The sequence below is a fragment of the Apostichopus japonicus genome, chromosome 18, assembly GCF_037975245.1.
Source record: "Apostichopus japonicus isolate 1M-3 chromosome 18, ASM3797524v1, whole genome shotgun sequence".
Classification (NCBI taxonomy): Eukaryota; Metazoa; Echinodermata; class Holothuroidea; order Aspidochirotida; family Stichopodidae; genus Apostichopus; species Apostichopus japonicus.
In genome coordinates this window covers 16,021,671-16,041,537 of record NC_092578.1, presented here as the reverse complement: position 1 = coordinate 16,041,537, position 19,867 = coordinate 16,021,671, and the positions used below count along the sequence as shown (strand labels likewise).

Sequence of the window (19,867 nt, the reverse complement as noted above, 5' to 3'; positions counted from 1 at the left end):
ACTGCAGTCGTGCGCACGCCAACAATCGCCAAACTTCAAAACTCTTGTGCCACACTACTAAAAGAACATAATTCGGTTCCATCCCAACCTGAGAGAAACTGATAAAAGTTGAAAGATAAATAATTACCTGATTAATTAGTCTGAAGTCGTGGCTAACCAAGACAAGACCTCCCGTGAATTCATTGATGGCATCGGCCAGGGCATCGATGGTCTCAATGTCCAAATGGTTGGTAGGTTCGTCCAGAAGAAGCATGTGAGGGGTGGACCAAGCTAGCCAAGCGAATATGACCCGACATCTCTGGCCGTCCGATAAGTTACGTATAGGGCAGACCTGTCCGGGACAAAATAGCGGTCAAAAAACAGTCAAAAGCTATGAATAATCGATCCTAAATTCCAAACATCGCTGTATTTCCATGCGGTGTCCTTAAGTCTGTACCATTTCAAAATTATTCTCAGATGGGAGGGTTAAAATAAGATGACTATAATAACTCAGTGTAAGCTCAATGCTTTTGAGAGAGTTGCAGTAGAAAAAATAAGGTGAAAGCTTCACAGCCACGGCTATTTCTAATTCTTTGTCTCTAGCATATTTAGTCAAAATAGCATATCTGATAACATTATAATTGGCTTGAAGGAGATAGTACTAGTTTGTATTTAAAGCAAATTAATGAATGTTGTTAAATAAAAAAGGCTCTCTTTTTAACTTAATTTCTGTGATTTTGATTCTGCATTATTCCAGTGTGAATATCATCATTGAGCAATGAGTTCTATACTGTCTGTAATATCCAATCCATAAATACCATTGACTGACCCCTAACACCCAAGATTTTTCAGGCCCTCCCTGCACACAACTGCTGTTTACCTTTCAGTATGTAACTGCATATAATGCACATATCCAATGTAGAGACACCCCTCATTTACCCCTCACAGCCAAGACTCAGGCCCTACGCTCACCTGTTGTTTACCCGTCAGTCCATATCTACCTATAGCCCACACCATGAGCTTAGAGATACCCCTCATTTACCCCTCACAGCCAAGACTCAGGCCCTACACTCACCTGTTGTTTACCCGTCAGTCCGTATCTACCTATAGCCCACACCATGAACTTAGAGATTTCCTTCATTTACTCCTCACACCCATGACTCAGGCCCTACACTCACCTGTTGTTTACCCGTCAGTCCATATCTACCTATAGCCCACACCATGAGCTTAGAGATACCCCTCATTTACCCCTCACGGCCAAGACTCAGGCCCTACACTCACCTGTTGTTTACCCGTCAGTCTGTATCTACCTATAGCCCACACCATGAGCTTAGAGACACCCCTCATTTACCCCTCACGGCCAAGACTCAGGCCCTACACTCACCTGTTGTTTACCCGTCAGTCCGTATCTACCTATAGCCCACACCATGAGCTTAGAGACACCCCTCATTTACCCCTCACGGCCAAGACTCAGGCCCTACACTCACCCGTTGTTTACCCGTCAGTCCGTATCTACCTATAGCCCACACCATGAGCTTAGAGACACCCCTCATTTACTCCTCACACCCATGACTCAGGCCCTACACTCACCTGTTGTTTACCCGTCAGTCTGTATCTACCTATAGCCCATACCATGAGCTTAGAGACACCCCTCATTTACCCCTCACGGCCAAGACTCAGGCCCTACACTCACCTGTTGTTTACCCGTCAGTCCGTATCTACCTATAGCCCACACCATGAGCTTAGAGACACCCCTCATTTACTCCTCACACCCATGACTCAGGCCCTACACTCACCTGTTGTTTACCCGTCAGTCCGTATCTACCTATAGCCCACACCATGAGCTTAGAGACACCCCTCATTTACCCCTCACGGCCAAGACTCAGGCCCTACACTCACCTGTTGTTTACCCGTCAGTCCGTATCTACCTATAGCCCACACCATGAGCTTAGAGACACCCCTCATTTACCCCTCACGGCCAAGAATCAGGCCCTACACTCACCTGTTGTTTACCCGTCAGTCCATATCTACATATAGCCCACACCATGAGCTTAGAGATACCCCTTATACACACCTCACGGCCAAGACTCAGGCCCTACGCTCACCTGTTGTTTACCCGTCAGTCCATATCTACCTATAGCCCACACCATGAGCTTAGAGACACCCCTCATTTACCCCTCACAGCCAAGAATCAGGCCCTACACTCACCTGTTGTTTACCCGTCAGTCCGTATCTGCCAATTATCCTCCTCATTTCTTCAATTTCTTTGATGTTTGGGAAACATTTCATCATCCAATTCAGAGCTGACATATCTAAATCCAACAAATCTTGCAGATGCTGAAGAAAAATTAAAATCAAATTAAAAGAGCTTTAAAAGTTAAACTTTGAACCAACTCAAGCTTCGTCCGTTAAGGACTACTTCAATAATAAAAAGGCACTGCACGAATGGACTGGAATCATAAACGACTAGCTAATGAACAGAAAGTTTTGGGAATCATACATTGCTAAAAATAATAGTCACATGATTTCAGGAAACCTTATCATGCTAAATATCAACTTCACAACAGGGAGCGAATTTTGATGAACATAAAATAACATCAGGTCTATGCCTGTAACTTGTAATACGAACTTAAAGGATTATGGAGGAAGTAGAAATGTGACCTTCAGTTGCCCCCACCCCTCTCTCACACCCACCCACCACCTCTCACCCCCCTGATGTCTGTATTGAACCCTACTTATAGGATATAAACACACTGACACTACACCAGTCTGAAGTCTTCCTGCTTACCTGGTGGTACCTTCCTATCCTAAGATGAGAGTCCTTTCGTATAAGACCGTCCGTGGGTACCAGTTCGCCGACTATGAGCTTTAAGAGAGTTGATTTACCGGCCCCATTAGGTCCTACTAGAGCTACCCTGCTGTCCAAGTCCAAACCAAATTCTATATTTTTGTATATAAGAGGCTGCGAATACAAACAAAAATAATAATAATAAAAACAAAGTTCAAAAAAAAAAATTAAGAAGCAAGTTGAATCTCAAAGACAAATGCTTACATACTTTTCCCCTGCTGCACCAAGCCACCTTCTCTGAGATGACTAGTGTCTGCACGGAGTATCCGGGTACCCACCCGACGCGATACTACCCGGTTCCTTATTTATTACCCGAATCCTACCCAAAGTGTTATTTTTTTTTTTGGCAAACCCATGGTTAGGCAAAATTTTCCCATTGACTTAGTGTGGTGTTAGGCTACAATGTGGTCAAAGATAACAGCAATAATGATAGTATTCCATGGATGTCTTATAACTGCATCACAACTTCAGAGAATAAACAGATGGTTAGGCTAGATTTCCTCATTCGCTTTTTTCATTCGTTTATTTCATAGAAGGAAAGACTGACAAGGAAATTCACGAGATGTTACTAATGGATTATAGACGGGATAACTAAAAAATTTGAATTTTTAATAATATATATATATATTATGTAAATTCTCAAATTTATCCTCAGCTATATTCCTCAGGTATATTCTCGTGGATGAAGCTGATCGTTTCACAAAGTTGCTGGACATTATATATTATATATATGTTATATAAATTTAATAATATTATTAATATATTTTATATGATATTTATATTATCCAATATTTGAACTAATATATTGATGACAGAAAATAATAATTCTCCTGCCCCCCCCCCCAAAAAAATAAAAGAAGTTTGCATCCTGATAAAATTATATAAAAAAAAAGTAAAAAAAAGAGGAACATTGCCAGGTAGGTTAACACTTCAAATGGACCACACTGCAAGGATAAATTATCAAAAAAATTATTAAGGAAAAATTCAATCTTTTGAAGACCACCTGGAGTAAGAGGAAGGATTTAACCAGTCAAAATAGATTCCTCTTTTATCAACAATATCGTGAATTAGGGATAAGGCGATAAAGATTTGGGCTTTCAACTATCGGTGATGCACATTTCTTTAAGTTTTTGGGACATTTTAGTGGTAAATCTTTTGCCACCGGAATATCTCTTTAATTAAGGTAATCCAAAGGTTCCACCCCGCTCCCCCCTCCCCCGGGTGGGTATAAGAATGACTCACCTTGTCGTCTGCGTACTTGAAGCTGACATTCTGTACCATGATAACCGGAGGGGGAACCGTCCCACAGTCAGGGAAGTAAAAGGAAATGGTCTGCAAGAAATATGGCAAAACCATAAATACATTGACTTGCCACTGGAATTATTATACCACAAACACATAAATGGGGACAATTTAAATCAATCAAAATTTAGACCTTTAGTTCCTTAAAACATAAACTTTCGCTACAATGTCATAATGAAAAGTTCATAATGTCGCAGAAAAAAAAAGAAATTAAAGAAGCCTGAATATTATTTCTACAGTGGCGTAGGTAGAGGTTTTGGCGCACGGGGGCAAGAGTAGAAAGTTACGCCCCATCCCCCCCCCACTACTGAAAGAAAAATAAATTGCGTGCGAAAATTTTTGGTTATATTTTTTGGGCAAGTCGTTACAGCCCCCCCCCCCCCAAATCAAATTGTGCTCCTACGCCTATGATATTTCCACCTTTCGAAATCTACTGCCTTGGAACTGTATACTGAAATATCCGAAATTTCCGTGACATGTAGTCATTACAGAATACAGAACAGAATAAAAAAAAGAGAAAACGGTCGAAATGGACTGAAAAGAAATCACAATCTATAAATTTGCTAATGAAAACAACTACAGTCAGTTCAGATTCTTATTAGTAACTGGAAAATATTTATGCCTGACGACATACATCAATTTCGTCATGTTTTTCTATAAAGTGCTTATTTTTATTACTCTCATTCTCCCATTTCAGTGCCCCCTAAGCCCAGTGCCCGGGGCACGTGCCCTCCTTTGACCCCCCCCTAGCTACGCCACTGCATTTCTATCCCACATTCACTCAGAAACAACCCAACACAACCGTTATACAACGAGGTCTATCAATTCCTGACAACAACACCACTGACATCATTCAGGACACAGCCATATGATGATCCTGAAACCATCTACTGGATCATGAAAAAAAAAACGCAAAAAAAACTACTGTAAACAAGTTTATAACTGGCAGTGTGTCTGTAAACTATGGACGGTTCTCTCTCTCTCGAAAAGATTCCTCGGGTAGAGAATTCTTGAGTATATTCTACCGACCTTCTTACTATGAGATCGTCTCTTATCTACTTCTGTTATTCGACAAGGGTTAAATGGATTTAACTTACGTCAAGTTTCCGCAATCTACCCTAGTGGTATTGCCATATATTCTGTGCAAAAAGGAAACACGAAAAATGAAAAAGAAAATAGAAGGGAAGAGATTCGAGAAAAACTTCGTCGCTCACCTTGTCTGACTCGACCTTCTCGGTGAGTCCTCCTGCGACCATCTTGCCGAGAGTCTTCTCTTTACTCTGGGCCTGCCTGGCTAATTTGGCACTGCCGTGACCAAACCTGGCTATGTAGGTCTGTGTGATACAATTGGGAGAAATACATGAGGACCAGATACCTCGTGGAAAAAGATTCTCGACAATTACACCTAACGTCATGTATCATTGTAGCAATTATCTTCATGATATATTTATCCAGAGATTTCTTCGAATGCAACATCTGATCCACTATTGGCATGCATTTTTGAATACATCTAGTGCTCATACACCACTCAAATTAACTTGCATTGGTGTGTGATATCTGATCCAGTGGATAATGTGTGATATTTGATCCTCCACCTTCAATGTGTGCATATCTGTTCCACTAATTATGTTCATGTGTGATCCATGTATGTCATTCAACACTATGTGACATCTATTGATCCACCATTTCACCTTTATATGTGATACACCTGATCCAACACATTACTTTCATCTGATCCGACCCTTATCTTCATGTGTGATACATCTGATATTTGATATATTCACATGAAACATATGATCCACCAATCGGCCTAATGCGTGACGTGCATCATCTAACATTCACCTCTAACATTCACCATCTAAATGTGTGTTGCATACGATCCACCATTCACCTTCATGTGTGGTGTACCTGATCCACCACTCACGTACATGTGTAATGCATCAGATCCCCCACTCACCTACATGTGTGATGTACCTGATTCCCCACTCACATACATGTGTGATGCATGACATCCCCCACTCACCTATATGTGTGGTGTACCTACACCAAGGAGTGTTAGCTCATGAGATAACGCGGGTGCCTTTCAATCATAAGGTACCGAGTTCGAGGCACTCCAAGATTAATGTATGTCGTCCAGTTACAGAGTTGTTGACAATTGACAATTCATAATCATGGACGTCAAATATGAATCTAAGAGACTGACTTCGGTCAGCTTGCGGCTTTGATAAGCCAATGGTGGCTTCTTCGCGAGTTCCCGCTTGCAGGAGGATCTAAAATACATACATACACACATACCTGATCCACCACTCACGTACATGTGTGATGCATCAGATTCCCCACTCACCTACATGTGTGTGGTGTACCTGATCCGCCATTCACCTACATGTGTGTGGTGTACCTGATCCCTCTTCACCTTCATGTGTGTAATTTGATCTTGCTCCCACTGCTACCTTCTCACCTTCAGGTGTGTGGTGTATCTGATCCCCACTCACCTACATGTGTGTGGTGTACCTGATCCCCATTCACCTACATGTGTGTGGTGTACCTGATCCGCCATTCACCTACATGTGTGTGGTGTACCTGATCCCCATTCACCTACATGTGTGTGGTGTACCAGATCCCCCACTCACCTACATGTGTGTTGTGTACCAGATCCCCCACTCACCTTCATGTGTGTAATTTGATCTTGCTCCCACTGATACCTCTTCATCTGATTCTCCTCTAACTCGGATCTCGTCTTGACGTAACTGTCGTAATTACCCTGAAAGAAATCAAGCAGACAATTAAGTCAAGAGGAATATATCTCAAATTACAGATCTTCCGGCCACTTCACCCGAAGGAGAGCATCCCGAGACCAGAATAAATGGCCATATCGTTTACCTCTTATTACAAATCAAACGAAGACCCAACAGTGTCGATAGTACACAACAAAAATTGTATTCTCTCAGTAAAAAAGTCCAAGACTATAGGTTACATCAAGAAAGAAGGAGGGGGGGGTGGGGGGGGATTAAGTAAGGAAGTGAGAATATGTATCGGAAAGTGCATTAGACATTACTCTGATACCACGACCAACTTTAAATTTGAAAGTTTGCTCTTCAGACATTAAGACTGATCGTCTTTTCTGCCGGGAGCAAGGCAGCTTGAATGAGAGCGTAATTCTCTGTGATCAGTTAAAAAACATCTAATCTATCTGATTCATACGACGAGGAGCCATAGAGGAGAGGAGGGTGTTTCATCCTCGTCCCTCCAAAAAAAAAATTTCAGACACACAATTTTACTTGTTTCAATTCTAGTAGGTAGAGTAAACAGGGTGTGTTTCATATTAACGGGATTCCACCACTTCCCAACAGTTTTAATTACGGTACATTTACCAGCGGAAACGCCCACGCAGTATCTCTTATCTGCTTAAGATAATTAGCCGGTCATTAGACTCCCATTGATTTACGTCGTCACCGATATATAAATAGATACAAATTATGCAACGTGCAATGCTAGTCTTGTGCAATCTGTCTCTTTAAAGTATGGTAGGTCTATACTATAGGTTACGTTTGGTTTGATAAATGTAACAATGTTATTTCAAGAGATGACTAAACAATCAACTGTTGCAATAATGTATGGAATCAGGTTCATGTTCAAAGTATGTTTAAAGGGATACGCTGAAGTTCATTGCTTAGTAGAACTATCGAAAAACTCTCCTAACAAAAAATTGTTTAGCTCAAAACCACACACCCTAGTTGCATTTGGTATGGAGATACAAAAAGTTTTACACATTGGGGACATGTTTGAGCATGTGGCAACAGCAGAATTAGTGATGTCATTACGGTCATAGAGTTGAAAACGTCTTATTTTGTGTTTGTTTTTTTGTTTTTTGTTTGTTTATAGAATGTACACATCCCTTTCCAGCTGAGGATACCCCATCTCCGTGAAATTTAATCGAAGGGGACGTCGATAAAAACTAAACTGACATAACTCAAATGCCGAGGACAAAATCCGAGGACAAAATCGGTAACCAAACTGAGGACAAAATCGGTAACCAAACTGCTTTATAAGCCAAACTTTTTGGGAGAACCTCTGCCTTGATGACATAATAGACCATCCACTATCATCCACCACCCGAAGTAGGGAATGTTTTATCGAGTGAAAACAATTTTTACAATCAAACAAACTTGTGTAGACCTAGGGTACAAGATATTAAGATGGGGTTTTCAACTAACAGCACTTATAGAATAGTTTCTTCTTCCAACACACATTATTGCCTGCCACCAGAGTAGCCCTTTAATGACCAATCTTAGGCTTGTAATACCACCAGTTCAAAGTATACAGGAAAGAGTAAACATAATTAATTCTCATATCATTTTAAAATTCCAATCATTATGTTCTCTTTCAAGAAACAGAATAAACGGGATTATTTCTGAGATATCAATCTTGTGACCTTTACTTACTTAGTGGGAGTGAACATAACCTTTGATCTACCCCGAGGAAAAGACAATCCCCAACGGGTAACAGGGATTTTACCTATTTCACAAAGTCCACCGACGCTAATACTTGAGTTATCAGGTTCTTAACTTGACGACTTAAACAAGAGTCCCGGAACACTACAAAAATAACGCCATGACGTCAATGAAGTAATCTCGGCTCTTGCGTCACGGTCCTGAAATCTTTACATGGGGATCTCCAGAAGGCATAACTATGCCAGTTTCGTTCAGGTGATGCAACACAGGAATCTTTGGGTGAACAACGAGGCAAGCACTTTGTAGAGAGGAAGATTGGGGGGGGTGGAAATGGGGATTTTCAATTATTGTTCTAAACTGCCTATTATACAATCTCCATTTTAACATTTGTACATTTCCACTCTAGTTTGCCAAAAAAATAGAAGATTAAATAAAAACCACAGATAATAGAAACAACAATTTCGCAGTCTCCGTAAATTTTTTTTGGAAAAATCGAGAGGTCGATTAAAAAGATGATCGATGCACTCACCCCATAAAATTTCAACTGGTTTTTGTTGACGTGTATGATGTTTGTGCAGACGCCATTCAAAAAGTCTTGCGAGTGCGACACTAGGACCAGAATTCTTTTATAGCTGCAGAGAAAACAAAATATAGAGTTTCACGATATAGGCAATGAAGTGGACAAGAACCCTGTTTGTCTAATAGTAACTACCACTGCATCCCCTATCCTCCCCTCTTCCCCCCACCCTCCCGTTCTCCCAATCACTTGTGTCTACAGAACATTCTGGTTCCATTTTTTGCCAGATTGGTATCAAGAAAAGGCTTTGCCTGCATACTTCATCAGTTGGCCCTTTCATCCAAATTTCAGAAACAGGTCTGTGTGTGTTGTCATGGTAACAACTCTCAGCAGAGCAAAATCCACTCAAATACCTTCTCTTTTACTGGTAGTTTTTACTCAGTACCTACAGGCGTCAACTATCAACGTTAACAGAAGCGGCCTTGACACACCTCTTTACCAATACAACCTCTGTACCCGGTTCAGATCTGTATGTCTAAATCTTATCAAAGAAGTTTATACTGTACTTGTGTCCTTTTCATGAAGTTTGGTAAGAAATATCAAAGCATAACTTGAGGGGAACTGTAAAAGGTCAGTTGCAGGGGAATAATTTATACTGTATCCAACAGCATAATGCTATGCCAAAAATGAAGGCAAGTTGCCACATATACCAGGGTGGCAATTTTTATAGCCATTTTTTTTACACAAGGAACGATAGCATGTTATGAGAGAGACAAAGTTTAGGGCCTTCGAATTGCTACACAGAATCTGAACACCTAATTATTCCTTGAGAAGCTGACAACTTCGGGACTCGTGTTTTCAAACTGGAATGTGTACTGTGGCACTGACCGTAGTTAGTTGGGGGTTAAAAAAAAATTTAAAAAAATAAAAAAAATTTATTGAGTCAGTTTTTACTTTTTGAGTTCTTCCTCCAACCACACGCATGCTTCCAGATCGAGATGATTTGTCGGTTCGTCCAGCAACAGTAGATGAGGCTTGACGTAGAGCGCCCTCGCTAGGGCGATTCGCATCCTCCAACCGCCGGAGAAGTCCTTGGTCTTGGTGTGCATCATGTCCTTGCTGAATCCCAAACCGTTCAGGATACGGGCTGCTCGCATCTCGGCCGTATCAGCCTCCAGGTCGTCAAGGCGCTCGTAAATGTCCATCAGCCTTTCTTCAGCCTCTGTGAGAGGCAAAGTTGATTAAGAAAAAATTCTCCTTTGACATGTGGTGAAGGCCCATCCTTCTTCACTCTCCCCCCCCACAATATAAAACATGATATGGTAAATCCCTGTTTACAGTGATGGCCGATTGTACGGCTTTGCCGGGCGGTAAAAGATTACACTCACAGACAAATCCAATCGGAAAATATGGCAATAAAACGTTAGCAAACGTTAGCAAGTCCTAACATGACTAGGGATTTCATTTGGAAACGATCCGTTTCTTATGATTTTGAAACATTAACACATGAAATGTCTTCAACTAGACCCCTTCATGAGGGTTAATTCTTACTCATACTTCCATATTCTCACCTGGCCCCTCACATAGGGCTTATTCACTCTTCAATGTTAACCCATCTGGCAACTCAAAATGCTTCACTCTATGTATGCATACTCCTCCATTGTACTCACCTGGCCGCTCCACATGGGCTAATTCTTATCGACACCTTCCATACTCCAACTTTGCCCCCCCTACCTAACATAGGGCTTATCCACTCTTCAATGTTAACCCCTATGCATACCCCTCCATTTGACGTACCTGGCCCCTCCACATGGGCTAATTCTTCAGCTTCTTTCTCTAACCTCATCTTCTCCTGGTCTACTTCCTTTACGCTCTCTAAGGCAGTCTTGTCGCTCGCTTCCATCTCTCTCGTCAGGTGGAAGATGTCGACGTGTCGAGGTATTTCGAGTTCACGTCTTCCAAGTGCCGAGAGAAGGGTCGATTTACCTGTTGGAAAAATCATATGTATACTTATTTTTGTCGCGTTCAACAAGTTTTATCAAACAATCGGGTGGCAAGGTTGGATGAGAACTGACATTCCGATATATGGTCAAGACATTAACAGCCTGCCTCAGGACATCTTTGGTAGCTAAGGTCATACCAGAATGAAGTTGACCACTGTTACAAATATCAACATTGAGTGATACTGACGTTAAACTTGATCACAGACTTCTGCTGGAGAAAATTGACTTCTATTGCTATTTTCAAATATACTAAAATATTCTACCAGGGGGTGGGATTCACACAGGTACTACTTAACCAGAAACTTATCAGTTAATTTTCAATGATGTAATGAAACACCATGTTTACAAGGTTTTCACAATTTGACCCCAAATGACCTTTAACCTCCACCAAAAATAATACGGTTCTTGTACTCAATGTGGCACTTTTACACATCAAATAAGGTCTGCCCAAGCTTTCCTCTTGAGATATCATGTTCACAACGTTTTCACAATTTGACCCCTTGTGACTCCAAATAACCTCCACCAAAAATAATAGGCTTCTTGTACTCAATGTGGTTCTACTACACATCAAAAATGAATTTGGTCCGACCTTCCCTTCTTGAGATATCGTGCTTACAAGCTTGGCGTCACAAATGCACCCACATACACACACGCACCCACAAGCACGCCATGATGAATGCAAAGGTTACGATTATCATCGGAACCAAAATGTAACCACTCACCACATCCGTTGAGGCCGACCAGCCCGTATCGACGACCGCAATTCAACTCGATCTCTGTGTCGGAGAAGAGCTCCGCACCGTGAAACGTGATGGAGAAATTGATGATCTTGATATCGCAGCTGCTCGGGTGTGATGCCAGTACACCGGTGGCTGATCTAGCGTTAGCTGCCTCCAGCTCCAGGGCATCGAAGGCACTGAGGACTTCTTTGACTGCCCAGAGAGGAAATGGGATGGGGGAAAAAAAGGTGACTTGAGAGGGAGAAGAACTTAGGTCTAGGGGGGAAGAAACCTTCAGGGATTATCACACTGTATTGATGCGGTTGACAAAGTTACAAACAGAAAGGAGAAAGGAATTAAGCGTTGGCGACTTTTCATTTAAGATACCGGGTAAAGATTTAAACAGATCATTTTAAAATACTTACAAATAACCAATATTTTATTTTTATACTACTGTATGCCTTTCGGAAAGTACCAACCAAAGACTGGCAGTTTACTGCATACTGTGCTGTAATGTTGATCTACGGACCCTAAACTATGGGGCGGAAAAATATTTCGTTGGAGAAGAAGATCCTGCTAGGATCGCAACGTCAGGCCAACTTACTTTTACACGTTCTATTACACAGGCTCTCTATCGGATAAGCAGTTTGCTAACAGTTTTATTTTATTTTGAGAATTTATTTTCAGAGCTTGGCTGACAGAGACTGTTATTTTACAATGTGCATCAACTCCTTAGTCAAGAGCTAGCTTTTCATGCAATCCCGGGGTGGGAACCTGGTGGGTTTTTGGCTCTGGCCTCACAGAAGATACTGGGTCGTGGGCCTTTAAAGTTTGGGGACTGCTGCTATAGATCATGGCAATAAATTACTCGACTAAGTACTGTGACTGAGACAACACATTTTCTTACAAGTACGACAGGATGGAACATCTTTCCATCAAAATTGGACAGGTGTTGCATTGCATTTGACCACTATGCATTACATTTTGCTACGCAATAATACTGGTCAAATAAATCATTCCCTGAGATGGATTGTAGACTTACCTCCATTGGTCTGAACGGTGCCGTTCGTTTTGGACTTTGTTCCGTTCTCCTTCACGCCATTGGCGGCACTGTTCTTCCTCTTAGCTTGTGACACCCTCTTCTTAGGCATGGTAACTGAATAATTTTATCCCTGTTTGACAAATAGAAATGCAATTAATGACCCTCTTGATTCTGCAGTTCCACTTTGCAAGGTCATACAACTGTCCGTACCGCAGTTGAGTTTTCCTCAGTGAAGATTCTCGCATTGCGACATAGCTCAGATTCCATTTCAGCCTTGGAGCACCAAATGACCAATAATATATGACTATAACTTGGTATAAACTATGCAGGATTGGCTTGGAAATACCAATGCAGAAACAGAATATGTTTAAAACATCTTACCTTTTAGGCCAAGATTAAAAGGTCCTATGTTTGGCCTTTTTTTTAAGACTTGTATTTTATTGTATGGCAGTCTATCGCCTAGTTTTTGTAAGAACTCTCCGAACAATAATCTTTGGCTTAAATGAACTGAACTGTACACTCTGAGTCGCGGCATTATACACTGTGGTTGCAAAAGGACAAGAAATGCACCAAGCAAACAGACTGGTTGCCCCGAGATGTTGTTGCCAGAAACTACAAGATCTAAGCTCCATGGATGGATATAACATTAAAAATTTCCATGTGCTGTATTTTAATGTTATATCCATCTTATTCTGTACAACGAGCATTTAAAGACCAAATATGGAGGCAATTTTTTTTCTTGAGATTTTCCATTAATTTAGGAGTTTACATACCCATAATCAACATGTGTAAAAAATAATCTTCGAAAACCTACTATAACCCATCAAAAACGACCACGAAAATGGACATTTTGGGTAGTCACGTGACATGAACCTCTGGAATGTCTGAAAACAGAGATTGACCCAAAGGAGCCTCTGGTCACTGTGTGACGTCATTGTTTGTATACCGCGAAAATCAAACGCTGATATAGGCACTTTTTGTACACAGATAGCGAACAATTGTACTGTTTTTGATTTCCAATTTCGAGCGTTTGAAAAGCTGTTAGCTTAAAACAAGAACACATGAAGGTTAACAACAAGTTTTAAGACAATTATAAGCAGAAATTTTAGTTAAATTGCTTATTTTCTTAGCAAAATTTCCACTCAAATAGAGGCATCTTTTACATAGCGTAGCGTCAATAGGTCCGTACGGTACAATATACTTACATAGTACTTACTCGTTTTAATATCCAAAAGTATACAAACACAGAAAAAGTATCCTGTCAATAAACAAATTTAGCAGTGAATATCCTAATCCACGTTTCTTGTTCAATCCTGGGCGAAAATCTACCGTGAGTCTGTGTAATTCCATAGAGTTAGGTCTAGTTGAAACAGGCCTTGCCCAGTACTAACATCCCACAATCACAAGACAGTCACTAACGAAATAAAACGTCCGATCGCTACATACTACCGTTTTTATTCAACTCCTTGGACCATGCAGATGTCGGAATAAACAGAACGGACAATATTACACATGTATCAGGAACTCACGATACTGGAATACAACAAATGAAATAGATAAATCCTAACATGGCTATTTACACATGCTGTGAGCCAACGCCGGCGAGAGTTGTAACTAACTACCGTACATGTACTAACAATGCTATACCCTTGGCACGGTATATACGGTCATCTCTTACAGTAAATATATTACTGTCAATTGCGTGATATAATGTTACATGTAAGGACGTCCAGGGCGTGTTTACGGTCAATTTCACATTAGCTATGTCCGACCATGGTCCGACACAGCTATCGACAGTACATAATTTTCACACAATGAGACATTTGCAGCATACACAGAAGCAGGGTCAAGCATGTGGACTCATGGGCATGAGATACTCCGGGTGCTGAAAAATCTTTCCGCGTGGATCTCAAAAAATTGATCCAAAGTCTGCGGCGTTTTACGTCGGTTCTTTTACTCGGAAATCTAAAAAAGCTGATGCTTTTGTTGGATGAGGTTTAACTGCAACCTCCAACAACACAGAATTGTGACATTTTGAGGAAAAAGGAGTAATATCGTTGATGTTTTTGGCAGCTCAAGTATACGACTTTACACACTAAAAGTATAGTTGTGAGTGAGGTATACAAACGTTGACGTCACATGGTCACCTGATGTCTTAGGAATGTTTCAGGAATGTCTGAAATAGAAGCTGACTTTTCGTCCCATTTTTCACTTATTTAACGTCCGAAATTGGTAAAGTTAATTACAGCAATGTGATTGGAGTCAGTTAAGGATTACATACATGAAAAATGGTGGGATTTTATGTTCATCGAAATGTCTCCATAGTTGGTCTTTAATTACCCGAAGTGGGTTTAATAAAGTGAATCTTATCTTATCTTATCTTATCTTATCTTATCCATTTGAACTTCCTTTTCGAAATAATACAACAATCAACACAATGTTAAGGCTTTTCTTTGCAATGCAAACAGGGGAACCCAAATCTGCTATGTTTGATGACAGACACTATATATATATATATATATATGTTTACCTCAGGGCCGACATTGTCACTTCAAATTTATTCAGTGTTATAATATGTATGGGAATGTTGGTAACGCCACCGGGTCATTCCATGTCAAATCAACCAGTGGTCCCCAGGTGACCCTCTCAGATTTAGATGAAATTTCATCAGAATGATTGAGTATGTCCCATATGAACACATACCAAAAATTAAAATCATACTCCATGTCGTTTTCGAGATATGGCCCGTTGAAATTTGGTTGTTGTGGCCATTTTGCTCGTTTGCGATTCGCAAAAAGTGACTTTTGTGATATTTTCCGACTTTGAAAGCTCATAATTCAGTCTTTGTACCAGGTAGAGAGCTCAAATTTGGTATTCTATCTTACTTCTTGCCAAAATTTATGAATCTGCACTCAATTTAACTGTATCTCCTTTATTTTTCTGGTTATGATCACCCAAAGTAGGCACTTTATTCTGTCAAAAATGATTTTTGTGATTTTTAAGGTCACCCTGTATCCACATGAGAGGTCACATGAATCCTATATTCCTTGGGTATTAACTATGGTTGCATGTCTATACCCATAAGCAATTATAAGCCCACCAATGCATTAATTAAGAAATGGCATGGGGCCAAAGTTGGCTCCAGCCAGAAAAAGGTGAAAAAGACCCCGCCCTTCTTGACCCCGGTTGACCCCGCGATCAATTGAAACATTTATTGAAATTTACACCAGTTAAATATATATATTATATCTACTTGTACATCAAATTTCAGCTTTGGCACTCAACTCCTTCATGGTATGGTGGCAATTTGAATATTAGACGTTTTTCGCACATTTTTTAACAACTCCCTACACTAAGTTAATATCATACAGTGTATTTCAAGTTTGAAGCTTGTGTATTAAATGTATTTTTTGCAGTTACAAAAAAGATTGTTTTTATTATTGTTTTTAGAAATGGGTTGATTATGCATGTATTCCACTGCAATAAATGATCACTTCAGTTAACCCTCCAATAGGCTGGTCCCTCATACCTGTAGTGCCTCAAAATCTCCCATAATACACAACACAATATGAGGCCTTATATACAGTAGTATACAGTACTGTTGTAGAGTTTTTGTAGAGAAACATGGATTAAACCACACATTACAATTTAAATCTGCCAGTACTTAAAAGAATAGTCCAGGTCAAAATTTCTTTATCATGTTTTAAAGAGGAACATAATCCAAGCATTCTTATGAAATTTGCATTCAACTCCTATGTACCTTTTTTGAGATATTGACAGTTGAAGTTGCCACCTTTGATACTAAAAGTGAACTTGGAGCAAACGGGTTTGTCGTCATTGTTGCACTATGATAACTAAAGCTATTTTTTTCTTTAAAATTTATGTCTAATTTTATACTCCACAATTGGATGCATCCATAATGTTCATGTACCATAGGTATTGGTATTTTATAATCATCACATCCCCTTTAGACAAACTAGTATTCCTATCCAATTAAGGTCAAATCAATAGACTGAAAAATACAGAAAAAAAAGAAAACATTATTTGTCAGTGTGCAACTGTGACATCACACCTGTTTGCTTCAAGTTCACTTTGGTAGAATATCAGATAACTTCAACTGTCAATATCTCAAAAACAGAACATAGGAATTGAATGCAAATTTCACCAGAATGCTTAGATTAGGTTCATTTTTAAGATACAGTATATCAAAAAGAAATTTTGACCTGGACTTTTCTTTTTAGACTTGTGTCTGTCTTACTGCTCTCTGGCTTTAAAGCAGCATTTTGCATTTGGTCACCGTTTTCATTTTTTGGACAATCTATCAAGTTTTTTACATATATCAATCACAAAACAGCAAACTAAGATATTAGCCCATTTTTTCCTGTCAAAAGCGTTAATTGGCGAGTAATTAAGGACATTTGTAGATAATGTGAAAAGTGTCCTCCGACAAATTACACATTTCATATTAATCACATACAGATACAGTTCCCCCAACCCACTAGTTTGAACTCAACCAATCAGAGATGCAGGTTTAGTTTTGAGCCGTTGCTAAATATAGATTCAAAAACGTCGAGTTGGTAACTTGTTACAACCAGCAAGCTGGTACTCTAACAACTCCCTAGTTCAACTGCCATAGACAATCTACACAAATCAAGCATGGTGTTGTATTACATATCGATCAATGACGTTCGTCGCTTTTAAATATTCATATTATGGGTGAGGTTTATTGGGATCCCAACGGAAAATATCTTCGAGAAATACAAAGTAAAAAGTTGTAAATTTTTCGACTTTTATGCCACCATATGAAGTTTGATTTGAATAGATAAGCTAGAACTATGTTGTTATGGCATCAAGGGATCAGTGAGGTTGAAAAAAACCATAGAAAAGGACGCAAAATGCTACTTTAACCTAACCCAGTCCCCTTTTTTTCCCCCTCATGCTATACAAACACTGGTACCTCATTTGTATAAACCTTTTGAACAATATCACCTGTGTGTCACATGTAGACACTACATTCTAGAACAATACAACCAGTGTGTCACGTGCAGACACCATCATAAACTATAGCAGGAATACGATCTCATCACATTTTTATACCCATTGATGTTGGAAAGATTGAGAAGCTGCGACTCTCCAGTGACCAACCACTGCAAAATTGTGCCCATTAGAGACCATGCAGAGGAGAGAGAATCCATTTCTGCTAATATTCAACCTCAGGCTGACTCGAAAGAGTACCAACCAAGCGTTACATCGCTGGAATGTACAACAATGAGTGGTTCATTGGTACAGTATAAAGTGGAAATTTCAGAGGAAAAAAGTCATGTCTTTGTGAAGTCAATGAAACAAACCAAGAACTCCAATGCACTTCCTTGGCCACAAAACACCCACAATAATTGTTGGATACCATTCTGAGCTATTATTTGTATCATCAGTGCTCCAGAGAATACAGGGACATGGAAGCAGCCAGTACACTCTTCCTCATGAATACTTAAAAGACCATTCCAACCAAACTGCAAGCATTCATCAAGTAAACAAATAAAAGTGTGCTAACTTGTATATCAAGCCACACTGCAAGCATTCATCAAGTAAAAGAAATTAAAGTGTGCTAAACTTGTTTTACTTGTATATGAACATCCATGTGTGGTAAGAAAACCAGCGTTAACTGTACTATCAACCACTAGCATGAACCGTATGGACACTAGCCTAGCCTACAAATGTATTTGCGGTTGGATGACGACCCCTTTCCTGTCTATGGTTTTTTTTCTTTTGCAGCAACTTAATAAAAGATTTGATTATAAAGAAAATAAAAGTACGAAAAATCAATGTTGTTTACATGTCTTTCACTTCGGCGCGAACGTACAGTTCAGTACACTCCAATACTGGGCCCAGTCCAACCACAAACAGTATAGTAGCCTATAATTGGTAGGGAATTCTCATGTATTCTCAAATGTAAAGAGAGCGACATCTTCGAACCGTAAAAGCTCCATGGCATTGTGAAAGTAGTTAGACAGAGACCAGATAATCCCATCAATTAGTTTAGTTTGGATTGTTATAAAACTTAGAACTTAGATGAAACTTTGTCGATCTCTCTGACAGTAGGTACAGAAAGCTGGGTAGCAAAAATTTTACTGGTCGTAGACCTACTTCAAGAACGTTTTACCAGCGTGGGTTTCCCTAAGTTAGAAACTGCACATTCCTTGCTAGCCTAGACAAAAATGCATACATGTATTGTTATTAATGTACACACACATGCCATCCAATCCCTTTTCCTTGTGTACCGAAGCATGTTTCAAAACAGGCCTAAATAGGCCAATACTGACAGCAAGATGAAAAAAATTCTTAACTGAAGACAAGTTAAATTAGGCTATGAGATTGAGAATGCCAGCCCACCACTGACTAAGTACTAGTGTCTGAATATTTCCATTTGTCAATGAGTCGAAGCATTTTGAGGAAATACATGACTGGATAGGCCTGAAAGGTTTCACTGACTAAGGCTATACTATAGCATAGACCTGTTAGCCTAGCCTAAGTTCAAGTGTGACTTCTAACACAAGTTCATGTTAGTATAGCACTTACACTACCTTCATGTAGTTTACAACTACCGGTATGTTTAATTTTCTACTCTTCAAATACTCTAAAGATCACTCCAGACGCAGATCTACATTTCAAGACTTAAGGCAAAATAATCGCCATATTGTGAACAGTTTTACAACTAACCTTTGATGACGAAAATAGTTAATTTTTGTTTTCCAGTGGTGCAGCCTTGCTTAATTCTTCAATGCCGGAATATGATTCACAAACTATAAAGACCAGAACAGAAATCGATGGCAACACACAGAACACTGCTGTTCTAGACTGAAAGTTCTGCTTAAATTAATTTCGTTTAAAAATTTCTTCATGCAAAATTGTTTCAAGTAAAGATAAGGACAAAATGCAATTGATTTGTTTATGTGCTATTTCTTTGTTGAAACTGCTTTAATACGCTTTCATATAGATTGGCAAAATA

At 39.7% G+C, this 19,867-nt stretch overlaps 1 protein-coding gene across 1 annotated transcript in view; it reads right to left on the bottom strand.

Annotated features, from left to right (window-relative positions):
• LOC139958368 (ATP-binding cassette sub-family F member 2-like) overlaps positions 1–19,867 on the bottom strand; it is a 22,018-nt gene extending 2,151 nt beyond the window's left edge. The window contains exons 1-12 of the mRNA XM_071955380.1: positions 19,579–19,867; positions 12,862–12,991; positions 11,823–12,032; positions 10,895–11,083; positions 10,052–10,319; positions 9,110–9,212; positions 6,795–6,890; positions 5,344–5,463; positions 4,070–4,159; positions 2,768–2,941; positions 2,188–2,316; positions 128–331 (exon numbers count right to left, since the gene is read on the bottom strand). Coding sequence (XP_071811481.1) covers positions 128–331; positions 2,188–2,316; positions 2,768–2,941; positions 4,070–4,159; positions 5,344–5,463; positions 6,795–6,890; positions 9,110–9,212; positions 10,052–10,319; positions 10,895–11,083; positions 11,823–12,032; positions 12,862–12,970 — 1,692 coding nt within the window. The 5' untranslated portion in view covers positions 12,971–12,991; positions 19,579–19,867. The remainder of the gene's footprint in view (positions 1–127; positions 332–2,187; positions 2,317–2,767; positions 2,942–4,069; positions 4,160–5,343; positions 5,464–6,794; positions 6,891–9,109; positions 9,213–10,051; positions 10,320–10,894; positions 11,084–11,822; positions 12,033–12,861; positions 12,992–19,578) is intronic.